The sequence below is a fragment of the Trachurus japonicus genome, chromosome 3 (genome assembly GCF_045865225.1).
Source record: "Trachurus japonicus isolate A0001 chromosome 3, Traja_1.0".
Lineage (NCBI taxonomy): Eukaryota > Metazoa > Chordata > Actinopteri > Carangiformes > Carangidae > Trachurus > Trachurus japonicus.
The window spans coordinates 30,412,136-30,428,215 of NC_140909.1; the positions used below are offsets into that span (position 1 = coordinate 30,412,136).

A 16,080-nucleotide genomic window follows, 5' to 3' on the forward strand; every position below is an offset into this window, starting at 1 on the left:
CAGAATATTATATTATATTAATGATGTCAGTTTGAAACACCTGTTTAAATTATGGATTTGTGCAGAAATGTGCTCTGAAAATGCCTATATTATATAATGGTTGTGCTTATGTTTCATTTTCCTAACAACAAGCACTCAACAAATAATGAGAAGAATCAAAACCCAAGCCAATGTAATATACATTCACTTTCAGTTCGAGTCTTTTGACAAAAGGCGCTTTCACCACAATATATTCTTGTTCAATGAAAACCAGTTTTTGGATTTGGAACTATGTTCTCAAACATTGTTTACATGCCATTGAACTGAATAGGACAGTGTGCAGCTTCTCTTGCAGGTCTCGGGTGTAAGCTATATAAAGATGCTGCAGGTGGATGTGAGCAGCAGAGAATCTGAGGACAGAGGTAAGTTCTGGCCATCATGGCTTCAGCACTGGTTCTCCTGCTTTCGCTGCTCCTGGTCTCACTGGTGTCTGCATCACATCACTTTGGTGGAACTGTGACATTCACCTACAAAGGAAGAAACTCAGATGGATCGCATAAGGTGAGTGAAATTATTATGTTCTGTAGCACAGATGATGAGAACACAGGTTTTTTTTTTTTGGGGGGGGGGGGGTCATATTCAAGAAACCCCCTCTGATTTTGTACAGCAATTGTTATTTTTACCATTGCTTGTTATCGTGAATATGGTAAGTACATGTGATTTTACAATATGTAAATTTAAGTTTAAAAATGTACTGCTTCTTAAAGAGCATATTGCAGGTTAGACCCCCCTTTAAACCAATGCTTCGAAAAATAATGTAGGAACAAGTTTTTATCAAAATTATATTTATAAATACACTATTTAGGCTTTGGGGGCCGTTTTTGTGAGAAAAACGTACTTCCGCATCGAAAAACGCTTGACCGGAAGTGACGTAGGCGGAGGGAGACCGGTCGATTTGAACAATAGAAAAACAGGATTCTGGTGCTGGTTCTGACCCCGAGGAAACTTTAAATGTGTATAATTACAAATATGACGGACCACAACCGTAAAACTACGAGTCCATTGTGCACATTAGAGAGCAGAGAGAGACCTGGGGGAGAATTAATGGCCAGAGGAGAGAGAAATTGAGCTGTGGTGTCAGGACAGTCAGTGGAGAGTTGGTCAGAGACCGGTGGCTTAGCAATACGCATTAGCTACGGATATAAATAGACATAGTTTATTACTCTGAGTTCTATTTTATGACTTTCTACTGAATGTTTATTACTGATATCGTGATAGTGTTGTAAAGATGCAGTATATTGAAAGTTATTCCTAATATTTTGTTCACTCTGTAATCATAGGCCAGGTGCAAAATATTATTGACTAGTGTCCCTAATATTTTTCACCTGGCCTATGATTATAGAGTGAACAAAATATTAGGAATAACTTTCAGTTGCACGCGTGCACACACACACACACACACACACACACACACACACACACACACACACACACAGACTTAAGACTTTTATTGACATTTAGTACATAAGTGTAACACAACAACATTTTGCAACAGCATAAATATCTTTAAAATACTATTAGTGCAAGAGAAAAATAAAAATAAAGGAATACCATTACACTGCATACAGCAGACAGATTGTCCACTGGGCCGAGCCCATATAGGGTTTTCTTTCTTTAACACAAGGGTACCAACAGTCAGATCTGCATTTGACGGTTAAACCATAGACTGTAAAAAGAATGGACGTAGCGTCCGTGACGTCACCCATTGGTTTTGGGGAGTCGTTTTTGTGACTCAAATATACCTGTCACTCAACGTTTCCGCGCCCTAATTGGCCAGAATTTTAACCTAATAACAGTAAAACGGTAGAGTTAAAAAAAATTCACCCCCCTCAGAGTGTGTGCGGGGGTAGAAACTATCGATTGAGACAAAAAAACGTTCTGACACCAGGCTTTTAACATGTTTACTGAGGATGTAAAGTCGGCGATTTTAACATGGGGGTCTATGGGGAATGCTCCCTTCTGACACCAGCCCCCAGAGGAATTCGAGGGGATTGCAGTTTTTTGAACGCGGAAGTGAGCTTCACTTCTCAGACCGACAACTGCCCCCCTGGGTTAAACCTGCATGCAGCAGCAGCAGCAGCAGCCTAAGACTGCTAACAAACATGTCCTTCATAAATTATGTTCTTGAATTAAAGTTAACACAATTAAGCACATCCTGTACAACACATGTTAAGTGTTAACTTACCAAACACTGCAATTATTATGCAGATGTACCAAATGTTATTAATAATCAAAAAGAAAAATATACCATCTGACCCATTAAAAAATATATAGAGTGTTATGAATATGAAAAGCCTCTGTGCAGGTATCAACGTCCTGTAGGACAGGACAGTGTTGCACTCTCGTAGAGTCTGTGATGACCTGGAGTATTCCACTCTCAGAGAACCCATGAGGAGCCAAAAACGCTGACAGACCTGAGAGACATATGTGAAAGGCAGAAAATTACAGTACATTAATAACACAAGACATACAAACTAAAATACAAGTTATGATACTTTTCCATCAGAAACTGAGGAGCCAGGGAAAGCCTGTTGCTGCACCTCCCAAATCCTTCAAAATATAGCACATTAAAATGCATTAGGGATTTTTTTAACGATGCAAACAGGGTCACTGGGCTGTAACTAAACTTGACACTTATTATATTGGCAAACCGAGTGCCTTTTCATAAGATAGATTGAGGCAAGGCAAGTTTATATTGAGCAAAAAACGTTGCTAACGCTAGCTAGCATCAGTTAGCATTGCTCGCTTATTAGCAAGCTAACGTTAGCTGCGCTGCTCTACAACAACCTACATGTCACGTTGCTTCTCATGAATTAATTCACTACGTTCAGTAAACAGGTAGTTAGCAAATAAAGCAAGACTTACGAGTGGCTGTTGACGTTTATGTCCAACTGAGTCTCTGCTGATCCGTGTGTCTGCTGGGGCAGCAGCACCGCTGCTGCTGCTGCTGCTGCTGCTGCTGATGACAGACAGCGGTCCGGACGAGGCTGTCGGCACCGAAGGCACCGTATGGGGGGGCAGATCGCTGGAGTGATAATCCTCAGGTAAAGTGAGCACAGACACAACAGACTCGCGTTTTCCGTAGCTGACGCAGAGGTGAAGCCCCGTCTCTTCAGCTGTACAACACGCAGGCAGGCGGAAGATAGCACAGTTTTTTTCTGTTAGGAAACCGGTGGACTCGGTGTCATGACAGGCTGGAGCTTGCGAAACCACCACAAACTCAATAATTTACCATGTCCATGACAAATCAACGCAATCCAAACCTGCTGTAAACACACTGACTCACGATAACACGACCACTCTGACAGACAGCCATTTGCTCCCACACTAATCTATGGCAGCGGCTAGCATACGACTCCCTCACGTGATGTAATATGACGCGATGTTGAAAAAAAGACAGTTTTTAGGCACTGTGCTCAAAACCGTCACTTTTTCGGTTAAATTTGTGCCTTTGTGTCTTGAAAAACATTTTAAATCCTCACTCAACTTTTCACGTGGTATTTTTCACACAAGATTACATATTTATTTTGTAAACTAGAACCTGCAATATGCTCTTTAAGTCTTTTTCCTTGTGTTTAGCATTTTCAAATGTATATACGTGTATATATATATATTCATATAACATATTATATATGTTAGAACAGAATATAACAGAATTATTTTTTTTAAGCAATTTTAAGTGCAAACACAGTATTTGTCCTGAATTGCTACAAGGAATTTCATTAATATAAGCACCTCAAGGATTAAGAAGGGGGGAAAGATACTTATGTAAATACCTAAATAATTATTTTCCTAATATGCAAGGAAACCAAGTAACCCATGGTATACGGATTGAAAAGTTAACATCCATAGAGTATCTACTATCTTGTTAGTTTACCTAAAGCTGGAATGTAGTAGAATGGAAGAAGTATAAGCAATAAATTTACATATACCACTGGGGCAGAAGCATCAAACTAGCTGTTATACCAACAGTTGGTAATTAGTTTAATTTAGTTTTCAGCACAAATCGATTTGGACATTGTTAATTTACTCAAAACTAGCTAAACTGTAACTTAAGACAAACATTAGAAGCTAGTTAAGTTATCTAAACTATTGCTTAAGACAGAGGTTGATTGTTGAAGTTGTTTGTTAAAAAAACATTTTTTCTTACATTAAAGCAGAAGTAAGTGATATATTTGTGTTAATATAAGTCTTAAATAGTTATATCTTCCGACAGCAATCACTTACATAGAGTGTTTGGACTGAAACACGGGTCTCTCAGTCCCTCTGCTCTGCTCTGAGCCGAAGAGAAAACATTTATCGTATCCTACAGTTTTTATCCAATGAGGAGAGAGAACGGCATGAAGGGCTGTGTGTGCAGCCAAGGAATGCCGTGAATGTGGCGACGTAGGGACGAGAACTGTTATGGTGCGTTCAAGGAAACTCGTATTTTTCCGACCGTGAAGTGGTACCAGTTCAATCTGGTACGAGTTCACCGGTCGGAAGTTACGAGTGGCCGTTATAGTGACTTTCACCGGTAAAACAGGTCGGAAAAACATGAGTGGGTTGCCTGAAACGCTACAAAGTCGTAAGTTGTGACTTGAAGCTGTAATTTACGATTTCAAAAGCCTGCCTGGAACGCAGCATTAGCGAAAACGACCGGACCACTTACTTCTGCTTTAAATAAAATAACTTAAGTATACTCAAAGATACTTTGTGTTGTAAAGTATCACTCTGTGATCAACAGTGTCGGACACATTAAAAAAGTAATTAGTTAGAGTTACTAGTTGCTTTCCCCAAAAAGTAACTTAGTTAGTAACTGAATTACTACATGATAAAAGTAATTAATTACCGGGAAAAGTAATTATTGTGTTATGTGTGTCTTTTTAAAAAATAATAAAAGTAGCACCATTAGTAACGCTGTTATTCCCATCACTGCTGATCAATAGCTATTTGCAAGAAGCATTATAAAGTGATTTAACTGGTGAGTCCATGGGCCCTAGTTTGGTGGCGCAGCGCAGGTGGCGCAAGGTAGCGCAGCCGGTGTAATGCAAGTTTCAACCAGCGCAGCCAAGCGCAAAGTCAGATTGGCAGATTGGCAGATCGCGCTGCGCTGAGATAGGCGTGGCCGCGCAGCAGGGGGAGGCGTCACAGATTCAGCTTGGTGCAGTGGAAGTTTCGTGCGAAAATGTCCCGCCGAAGGTGCGCTGAAAGCTCGCCACCTCAAACCAGGTCTACTCTCAGTGCAGGGCGAAGCGCAGCAGGTGCAGTGGAAGTTTGGCTGACTGACCTGCAGTGCACACACGTCCCCAAGACCTCACAGGCAGATTTCCACAGTTCCAGGCACATTTCAATGCAATAAATATCCACAATAACCACTATTTAATGCAACTAATGGAATCAACACGTGAATTTATATCTATATAGATTGTCCCGTCACATCTGACGTCAGATCAAAGCAGAGATCAAAGGCTGTCGGCACGCGTAATGGAAACTCCACCTGAATTAACACAGCAGGGACGAACTGGCACTGATAAGCAGCTGTGGATGTCCCAAGAGCAGGACTGTCAGGGTGGAGGACTGCATTTTGCTGCCGTGTTGAGATACGCACTGTGCCGTTGTGATGATCCGCTTTATTTATTTATTTACTTATTAATTTATTAGAGGGCGAGCGACCGCGTCGTCACGCAGCCGTAATGAAAAACAAAACACAAATCATCATCTCTCTTAGCCCACCACAACATCCTCGGTGTCAGATAGGCAGTATATAGCTGATACTCAGCATCTCTCATCACAGAAAAAAAAGAGAGGAGGACAGAGAGAGAGAGAGAGAGAGAGCGTCCTTTACGCTGATTTCATCCCGCATGGTGTTTGTTTATGTTGTGATTAGTGTACACCTCTCATCTGTCTTACACAGGGAATGATAAATTGAATTGAATAAATGTGAGTTTCTTCATTAGTTTATTAAGTTGTTGTTTTTTACACTGGGCAGTGGTCTCAGTGTATCAGATCAAACCTGATTAAGGATATTAGTAAACTCATTATTCGGTCACTCTGAGCTTGGACCTCCGGACCAAAACAGCTGTTTCCTCCGGGGAGAGGTTCAGCCACTGGCGTCGCTGTCTCCTCCGTCCATGTCAAAGTATAAAAAATGACAAACTTGCAGCGCGCATCGCCCGCGGCGCAGTTAAAGGTGAGGAGAGGAGCTTATTTGATTGGTGAAGATCCGAATCGGCCTTTCTCTCCTCCTCCTGTCTCCCTCTCGCCCTCTCTCCTCCCCCTTTGCCGTTTGCGCCGGTAGGAGGGACGAGGGGAGGGCTTGCGCTGGCCTGGATCGGACTGCGCTGCTCACCAAACTTGCGAAATGGACCTGAACATGCCTCGTTGGCGTGGCGAAGCTGCGCTGAGCTTAGACTTCGCTCGGTCTAGGAAACTAGGGCCCAATGTTTTATCCACACAAATGCTTAATTTAATAATTTTCCACAGGTAATTATTCGAAACAGGAACACGTTCGATGGGTGTCAGTACCACCACTCCTGGAGCTGTTACCTCCACAACTGTGGCCAAAACACAAGTCAGACGGGTGTGCTTGACAGGAGCACCAGTGCTCCACAATACAACTCGCAGTGGTGTGAAACAGAAACAGTCATTACAAAAAAACTCTGGAGTAATAGACCTTTTCAAGAGAGGTTGGTATTTTTTCCTCTCTCTTTTTTGCGTTCATTTATGTAAATGTTATTAGTAGGGCTGTCAGAGTTAACGCGTTAATCGCGATTAGATTAATTAAAAAAATTAACGCGATTAAATTTTTTAATCGCGGTTAATCGCGGCCCATTTTGTCCTCTGTCTGCTGGACTGGAGGACTGGAGTGTGGGACCTCCAGTCCAGTAGGTGGCGGTAAGGCACCTTCAAGTTGGTTGCTACACAAATATACACAGTCTAACATATATCCACAGCTCTATCCATTGATTTTTTTGTTGTCAACAAATGCACATGTGGTCTAAAAGTTGTTTGTCTAGAGATTATAACACTTTGGAGGGTTGAAAGTCCAAAGCGCCATATATAATATTTTTAATAGAGATTAATCGCGAGTTAACTATGGAAAAAATGCGATTAATCGCGATTAAAAAAATTAATCGTTTGACAGCCCTAGTTATTAGTTCTACACATCTGCCGTGCATCTTTCAGTATTTGAAGTGTCATTTCTACACATATCAGGGCAGCTAGCTGTTGCTGGATCCCAACACGCAACGCAGTCAGTAGCTGGAGGCTGATGACTCATGTGGATTTGGGAACAAGATCTGACACCAGACAACCAAACAGATCACCAGACATTGCCATTCTACCTTTCCTCCGGTAAGCTTCCTCTTGACCCTGAAACTACTCACCACTGGCTATTTTTTAAAGGAAATCTGCAATATTCAGATCCAAACACACTTCTCCAACAGCTGATTTGATATTTTTTCTTATTAACTCATGTTCATGTGTCTGTTCAAGAGTTCCTCAGAACTGCCCACGGACATACAACCTGATGTCGTATGATCCTGACGGTGACCGAGTTCGATGCCGATACGGAATGGTCTCTGGTTTAGAGTGCACCAACTGCCACCTGCCTTCAGGCTTCCACTTAGATCAGGTCATTTGAAAAATCTGTTTATGAATTTATTGCAAAATATTGGAGTGATACTATAACTCTCTTATTTTAAAAATGTTCTCATTGTTAGGACTCCTGTACATTACACTACCAAAGCGCCAGTTCCAACCCCAGAGTTTTTGCATTTGAGTTGGTGGTGGAGGATTTCCCACGAGGCCACATCACTCTAGCCTACACCGATGGATCCCACTCCTCAAGGAGTCCACTGATGACAGGGAGGAGAAAAAGACAAGTATGGAATCCCTGGACCACGACAACCGCACCATCGACTTCAACAACCCCATGGTGGTGGTTCACTACAACCCCACAGTCAACCACCACTGCATCATCATGGTGGTGGTGGTCCTCTACAACCACAGCTGCACCGACAACCACAACAACCACAGTTGCACCGACAACAACCACAGCTGCAACAACAACCACAACAACAGCTGCAACGACAACCACAACTGCAACACCATGGTGGTGGTGGTCCTCTACAACCATAGCTGCACCGACAACAACAACTGCAACAACAACCACAGCCAGAACCACAACACCGTGGTGGTGGTGGCACTCTACAACCACAGCTGCACCGACAACCACAACTGCAACAATAACCACAGCTGCAACAACAACCACAACAGCTGCAACGACAACCACAGCTGCAACGACAACCACAGCTGCAACAACAACCACAGCTGCAACGACAACCACAACTGCAACATCATGGTGGTGGTGGTCTACAACCACAGCTGCACCATACACAACCAGGACCACGACACATTACACAACAATACCATGGTGGTGGTTCACAACAACCACAACTGCACCGATAACCCCAACCAGGACCACGACACATTACACAACGTCGTATGCAAACACTGCTCCTTTCAGTAAACTACCTTTGCAGTTCTCTTTACTTGGTAAGTATTATTGTTACATGTTTGACAATATTTCTGTGAGGTAATCCACATTATTTAGTCATGTTGAAAAACCTTGATGTGTAGTATTACATGAGCCTGTAGAGACTATTAGAATATGCTGACATCCAGAATCAAATCAAATCCTCATTTTAAGATAAGTTAAAACTGTGAATGCCTTAAATAAGCATTCTGTGATTTAAAAAAAAAAAAGTTTCTGTTTAACTCCAGTGGACCCACCTGCCCCCTCATGTCAGGAGGGACTCTACTTGCCAAAGTTTTTGCAGCCAACACCTGAAAATGGAGCACACATCCATGCAGAGGTCAACAAAGAAGTGGAGATCAGAGTCAAAGCTCAAGCTGCGTATGCAACGTAAGCATGAACTTATGTGATTAGTGAGGTCTTGTAGCAACAAAATGTTGTATATATTAGCATAGAAGATTACATCACTGATAACGAAACAATATCTGGTTTCTTGTGTTTTCACACAGACTATATGATATCATCATCAGTGGACCACTGAACATCACCAAGCACAGGAACACACATGACGAGTTTGTCATTAGGTGGACACCTGTCCTAGATGATCTGGGAGATCATTACCCAATATGCTTTGCTGTTGAAGCAGCAACAGGGTGAGCGCTGGGTTCATTTCACTTACGACAAGTCAGTGTGTGAACAAAATCATAATGTAAGTGTTTTGCATATTTTACAGGTCTGCTGCAGCCACTTTTCAAACCACACATGGTCACTATTTCCATCATCATGTCACCCCAACTTCACAGTAAGTGACATTTCTCTGTGTTTGAGGTTCAGCAAAATTCATGTCCAAGCATGGCGGTAGAGGACAATTATGATGAGGCACAGTTGAGACGAAAATTAATCCACAAAGTTCATAGTCATTTCAGTGTCACAGGTTTTGGCTGGATTTTTAAAATTAACCCTATCTTTTGGCTCTTGTTGTGGGTTTAGGTTTTTAACATCTGTGTTCACCAATGCTTTTCAGGTCTGGCATCTATCAGTCTGAGATGAGGTGTGTTGTAGTGGACGTTGAGAAGGAGCAAGGTGAGTCACAGGTGTACTTTACTGTCAACATTTGATCTTGCAAGTCCACCTAATGTTCACCAAATACTTAACCTACTAAATGGTATACAGCCATATGGCTGCCGCACATTGGAGAGCAAACTATCAGTGTTTAACATATTTACTCACTCAAACTTCAAGCTGCATTCTGAAGGCAATTCTTGACCCTTCAGAGGCAAAAAGATACAAACACAATATACTTTCAAATTTAGACACAGGTCTTTGGTACTGACAAATTGCAATATTAAGATACAAATATGTCTGTATGACGCTATATATCATAAATAATAATGATAAAATGAAAATAATTTGTTTATTATATTTACATACACAACTTTCATACATATCCTGTTCCAGTTAAATCTCACGTGGTGTGTGATGAGTCATCAATGACAGTTCATGTTGAAAAGTCATCATTTGATGGCCTCCATGAAGATCATCTGCGGCTCAGTGATCCCTCCAACATTGCCTGCAGCCTCCAGACACACTCCAACAGCACCCACGTCATCGCCGTTGTCCCCCTCAATGCTTGTGGCACTCAGATCGAGGTAATGAGGGTCGTTTGTTTCATTACATTACCAGTGTTGGATGTTTCCGTTTTCATTTACTGCATGTGAACATTACCCTTTTCAGGAAGATGATGATTACCTCATGTTCAAGAATGAAATCACCACCGTTGACAACATTACAGACGTGATCACCAGGAAGCACCTGCTGGAAGTGCAGTTCTACTGCAAGTATCCCAAACGGGGAAATGTGACAATGGGCTTCACCGCACACAGAAAGAATGTCACAGTGTGGGAGAAAGGCTTCGGCACGTTCACCTACAACTTTGAGTTCTACCCCGATGGGCAGTACCAGGCCCGCATTGATCCTCGGTCATACCCTCTGGAGTACGACCTTGGGAGCAGGATTTACATGCAGATAGAAGCCACCTCCTCAGTCAACAACACTGAGCTGTTTGTTGAGTCCTGCAGAGCCACACCTTATGATAACCCCAACTACCACCCAACCTACTCCATCATTGAAAATGGGTATGAAAACTTGTTGTTGGGGCTTTGTAATTAAATCTCCTGTGGGTGTGATTGCTCTGTCGCTGTAGTGGCATCAAGTGCAATGTTTGCAATGTTCTGATCTTTTTTTTTATTTTCCTTTGACTAGGTGTGTCATGGAGCCAACTGTTCAACTCCATACCCCAGCCCACGAGAACCAGTTCAGGTTCTGCATGGAGGCCTTCAAGTTCATTGGACTGCACGATCAGGTGAGCAGAGAATCATTGAATTAGGTTTGATCAACACCTATAAATGTCTCCTGTCAGATTTCTCAATGCTTAAAGAGATAGTTTGATAGACAGATGTGTTTGGTAAGGTGGTATGTGAGATTTGACAACTGTTGTTTTCAGGTGTACATCAGCTGTTCAGTCGTGGTGTGTGAAGCAGGATTCCCGAACACCAGATGCTCGCGGGGATGCGTCAACTCCACGTGGCCAAGTGGTCAACATCACCACCGAAAGAGAGAGGCCATCGTCCAGACCACCAACCACTTTGTTTCCCAGGGCCCCTTGCGCTTAAAGAGATCAGCAGAAGCACCATCAGCCACAGGTATGAAAATGGGCAGTGTTTCCTTATCAGCCTTGTTTGAGTCCCAAGTAGACTTTGGACAAGACTGAATTCAAATTGTGTTTCTCTTTTCTCCAGTGACCAATCTGAACCTGAACCTGGTATTCATCGCTGGATGTCTTCTTGCAGTTGTTGGCATGATCTGTGGAGTGATCATGTACAAAGTCAAGACGTCAAAGGTCAAATACCAACCTTTGCCTACGTCTGAAAGTTAAGGCCGCAGAGTTTGCAGAATTAAGAAGACATCTGAATCTCTAAATCTTATTTTGACAATTTTCTTCTGCATAATTTGGGTGTTTGTGTTTCTCCTAATATTGACAATGAAATAAAGGATTTTTATGTTCACATTCTTACAATTGCCAACAGCCATACAGTATGTGTTTAAATGGAAATACTGGAATCAGGAAAATTATGTCTTTGCAAGTGGAAAAACAAACACTTTTAGAATGATTAACATTGATGATGATGAACTTGTACTGCAGCTACTCGGTGATCGATCAATGTGTGTTTAAAGGTCTGGGATTCTAACTGCTTCAACTTATATTTACTGCTGTCTGATTTAAAATGCATTGAAGATGCTGATGCATCTGAACTCCATCTACGATGTATGTGCTTTGGAAAAATAAATCTCAACATATATACACCACTACACCTATTTTGGCTTTTGTCATTTGTTGTGATGTGAAAATATCCCCAAAAGCAGGAACCAAACAGAACAAATACAAGTACAAGAAAATAGAAAATACAAATACAAGAAACTATATTTTAAAGAAATGTAGATCTTTGTTATTGTTCAATAACTGACTGGAATTGCTGCTGTGGTGGGTGTGGCTGTTCGACAGGCTCCTTTAGCTAAAAGAACATGTGCTGGAATTTCTGCAGAGTGAATATGTCCCTCTAGATATGTTCTACATTTCAGCACCATTTCATTCTGAGACCCGGCCACCACAGAGTCTAGTGAGGACTTTACATTTCACCTTGGTGGCCTTCATTAAGTTTGGCAAACACATCAGTCTGCATCACTGATGAGATAAGTTATGTATCTTTCAACAGTAATTCATCCTTCACTTTATGTGTGGCTCATTCAAGTCAGTAATTTCTCAGCAGCAGTTCCTGTTTTGCATGATCCCTCCATCCTTCCATGCACAGCTTCATAACACATGAACAAACTTGACTTTGTCTGTCTGACTTTGTGACAATGCTTCAAATATTAAGTGAGCAGTTATGGTTTGCTTTCCAAAAGAGGAAGAAGATGCAGTATCTGATTACATCAACCTAGGAAGATGCAGAGTTGTGGGAAGGCCTATCCAGAGGTGAATGGGAAACTGTAGACCAGATTCTCACCAGAGGAAGTCCTGTAGTATATTATACTCCTTAATGTTCTTTGTTTTAATATCTTGTTATTATCATCATGTATTCTTTTTTGTATGTGTGCCTTGTTTGGAACTGAAGGAATGTCTGGACAGATGTTCTACTTTATGGGTTCCACAATTTGCTTAGAAGTCATCTGACCTAATGGGATATGCATGGTCCAAGACGACTGAATGACCCGGTTGTCTTCTCTAATGGGTAAGATCTCATTTTGGACCAGAGATGCTCCAGGATTCGGCATTTTTGTACACTGTTCTTCTTCTTGTTAATAAACTTCTTTTTTGAATACAAGCGAAGACGTGTCAGCGGTGATCCCTTCTTTTCATCAACACATCAATATACCACACATCAACAATGCTTTGCCCATACGTTGCAGTTAAGGGTTGGTGATAGAAGGATTGAGTGCAGACGTCTGCTCATCAACAGCTGCGCTGGCGATTTCAGTTCATCAACCGTGGTGTTCCTATATTCCAATAGACCCAGGTACAGTAGGGGTCTGTCCACTGTGCATGTGCTTTGTCCATGAAAGTTTTGGCTGTTTGGACAGTCTTTTCAGCTAACCCATTGCTCTGTGGGTACAGTGGGCTACTTGTGATGTCCTCAAAGTCCCATGCACGAGCAAATTCTTTGAACTCCCATTAGCTATATCAAGGTCCACTGTCACTCATTAGTGTCTGTGGTATTCCAAAGCTAGCAAACATAAGCTTGAGTTTTTGGATGACTATGTTGGATGTGAGGCTGGTGATTTTTTCCACTTCAAAATATCTGCTGTAGTAGTTGATAGCAACAATGTAATCAGTGTTGTTTCATGTGAACAAATCTGTGGCTATCACCTGCCAAGGTCGCTCCAGAATAGGATGTGATATCATCGGCTCCTTTTGGGTGGAGTTGAGTTGCTCCAGGCAGATGTTGCAAGAATCTACCAACGCCTTTATCTCTTTACCCATCCCGGGCCAGAATAGTACATCTCTCGCTCATTGTTTGCATTTTTTTCAATCCCTAAGTGTCCTGTCCTGTGTGAATGCATGAAAGCATTTCTGCTCTGAATGAGTGTGGCATGTAGCCTAGAAATCTAGACGCACCCTAGCGGCAGCAAAAATATTTGCTCCGTAGGTGGGTCTAGAAATGAGCCATAGGAACTTTTTGAGTCTCGAACACCGATTGTGTTCACCAATCACAGCACTCTATCTGTTTACAGAGTCGTTGGGCGGGCTTAACGCCATGACGACATGCATTTTAATTGGCTTGTCAGGCTTACGTCATCCTGCTCTTTGCTCTGATTGGTCGTAGCGCTACCCTATTGCGTGCAGAGGCAGTTTGAAAGACAGCCTTCATCCCGCCCCCTGGATTGAGCCGAGGTCTACCGGTCGTTGCCAGACTATACATTTTAATGATATAGTCTGGCTTGTCAGGCTATGTGGCATGGTGATTTTTTCTCCTTTTAGCAGGATACTACTTTGTCTCCGATATCTCGTCCCTGTGGTTCCCGTATTGCCAAAATAGCAGTATGATATTTCTTGTGTGACTCTGGCCACCCTGAGGTGCCTAAACATTGAGAGTTGCTCATCTTGGGCTGTGGCAGCTCTGATCTCTGCCATTTTGTTATCACTTAGGCTAACCACAGTGTGTATTTGTAAGTCCATACCTTAACTCAGTGAGCTCTCATTGCACTCAATCGGCTTTCTGGAAAGTGTGTCTGCAACTGGTATTTGTCTTCCAGGCTTGTGTGTGACGACAATGTCATATCGCTGTAGTTGCAGTATCATGCATTGGAGTTGTCAGGGAGCCGCTGCCAGATGCCTCCACATGATTAACTCCAGCGGTTTGTGGTCCGATTCGACAACCACCTGGCTACCATGCAGGTACTGATGAAACCGTTTGCATCCAAAAAGCACTGCATATAGCTCTTTTTCTATCTGAGCATAGTTTTCTTCTGTCTCATTCAGTGCTTTGGATGCGTATGCGACTGGTTTCTCTTCCTGGAGCAGCATGGCTCCTAAGCCGTATTTAGATGCGTCACCTTGCAGCTTTACATCCTTTGTGTAGTCAAAGTATGTGAGTACAAGGCCAGGTTCCTGCGTCAGAAGATCTTTCACTTACTGAAAAGCTGTGTCATGATTTTGAGTCCCACACAAACTCATTGTTCTCCTTTAACAGCTGTCTGAGGGCCTTTGAAAGTCTGAGGGCAAACATGGAGAGGTAAGTGACCATGCCCAATATGGTCTCCAGCTCTGTTTTGTTGATCCAGCAAAAATATACTTTTGTCCACATTGAGCTTTATCCCTCTCTCTCTAGTTCTTTCCAACATGGCACACAAGTGTGCATCATATTCCTTCTTGGTGCGGCCATATACCAGGATGTCGTCTACGATGGCTGCGACGTCTTGAAGCCCTTCATAGGCCTCATCCACCCTCCTTTGAAACTCGTCCTGTGCAGATATGATTCCGAAAGGGAGTTGCTTGAACCTGTATCTGCCGAAGACGGTGTTGAAGGTAGTGAGCATGGATTCATGGCTTAGTTTGATTGTAGCCGGATCTGGCATCCAACACACTGAAGTATTGTGCTCCAGCTAGTCTTGTAATGTCGTCTAGAGTGGGAAGCGGATAGGGTGGTCTCTGGATGGCTTTGTTTCATGATTGAGGTCAGGATCAAGGCACACCCTGAGTTTTCCACTGCCACTAAAGCATTTACACACTCATTCGGTTCTGTCACCTTTTGGATAATATCCATTTTTTCCATTTCATCCAGTTCATCTTTGAGCCTGCCATGGAGAGTGTATGGGATGCGGCAAGGTAGGCACACTACTGGTGTAGCTGAAGGTTTGAGGTGGAGAACACATTCACCAGGAAATAGTCCAATGCTTTTTTCATGTAATATGTTGAGAGTGGACAAACCATTTTCTTCCTCTGAGGGTGCCTTTTAACCACTGAGCACATGAGCACAGAAAAGAAAAAAGAAGAATAAAGGAGCTTATCTGCCTACATCAGCACCCTGCTGCCTGAAAAAGTATTTCTCTGATTGATTGCACACCACTGAACTATAAAGAATGAGAAAGATGTGGTGTTGACTGGTGATGGTTTTAGCTTTTCAGAAACCAAATATATGGCTAGACTTTTTTTTCTTTCTTTCTTTTATTTTTTTTTTTACTTATTTCTGTCTAACCTTTTAGTGTTAAACAGCTCCTTGAAACTGCCCGTTTAATGTATCATCCAATGGTTGTACTGTATTAAATTTCTAACATTCACAATGATCACCAAACAAATAATGTCAAGGCAAAGGCAAGATCATTTTATGTGCACTTCACTTTCAGTTTGAAGATTAAAAAAAAAAAGTGTTTACATAACAAAAAGTTATTGTTCAGTAAAAACCTGTTTTTTGAACTTGGAACTATTGTTCTCAAACATTGTATGCATGCCTTTAAATTTGATACGA

The 16,080-nt window shown here is 42.1% G+C and overlaps 1 protein-coding gene across 1 annotated transcript; it reads left to right on the forward strand.

Moving 5' to 3' along the window:
* Positions 1 to 299: 299 nt before the first annotated feature.
* Positions 300 to 11,608, forward strand: LOC146990140 (uncharacterized). The gene is made up of 14 exons (XM_085769582.1): positions 300 to 540; positions 6,505 to 6,707; positions 7,237 to 7,374; positions 7,516 to 7,654; positions 7,743 to 8,577; positions 8,806 to 8,947; positions 9,067 to 9,210; positions 9,291 to 9,359; positions 9,582 to 9,640; positions 10,016 to 10,206; positions 10,292 to 10,692; positions 10,820 to 10,919; positions 11,061 to 11,259; positions 11,356 to 11,608. The coding sequence occupies exons 1-14, from the start codon at positions 418 to 420 to the stop codon at positions 11,490 to 11,492; spliced, it is 2,880 nt and encodes a 959-aa protein (XP_085625708.1). The 5' UTR covers positions 300 to 417; the 3' UTR covers positions 11,493 to 11,608.
* The last annotated feature ends 4,472 nt before the right edge of the window (positions 11,609 to 16,080 follow it).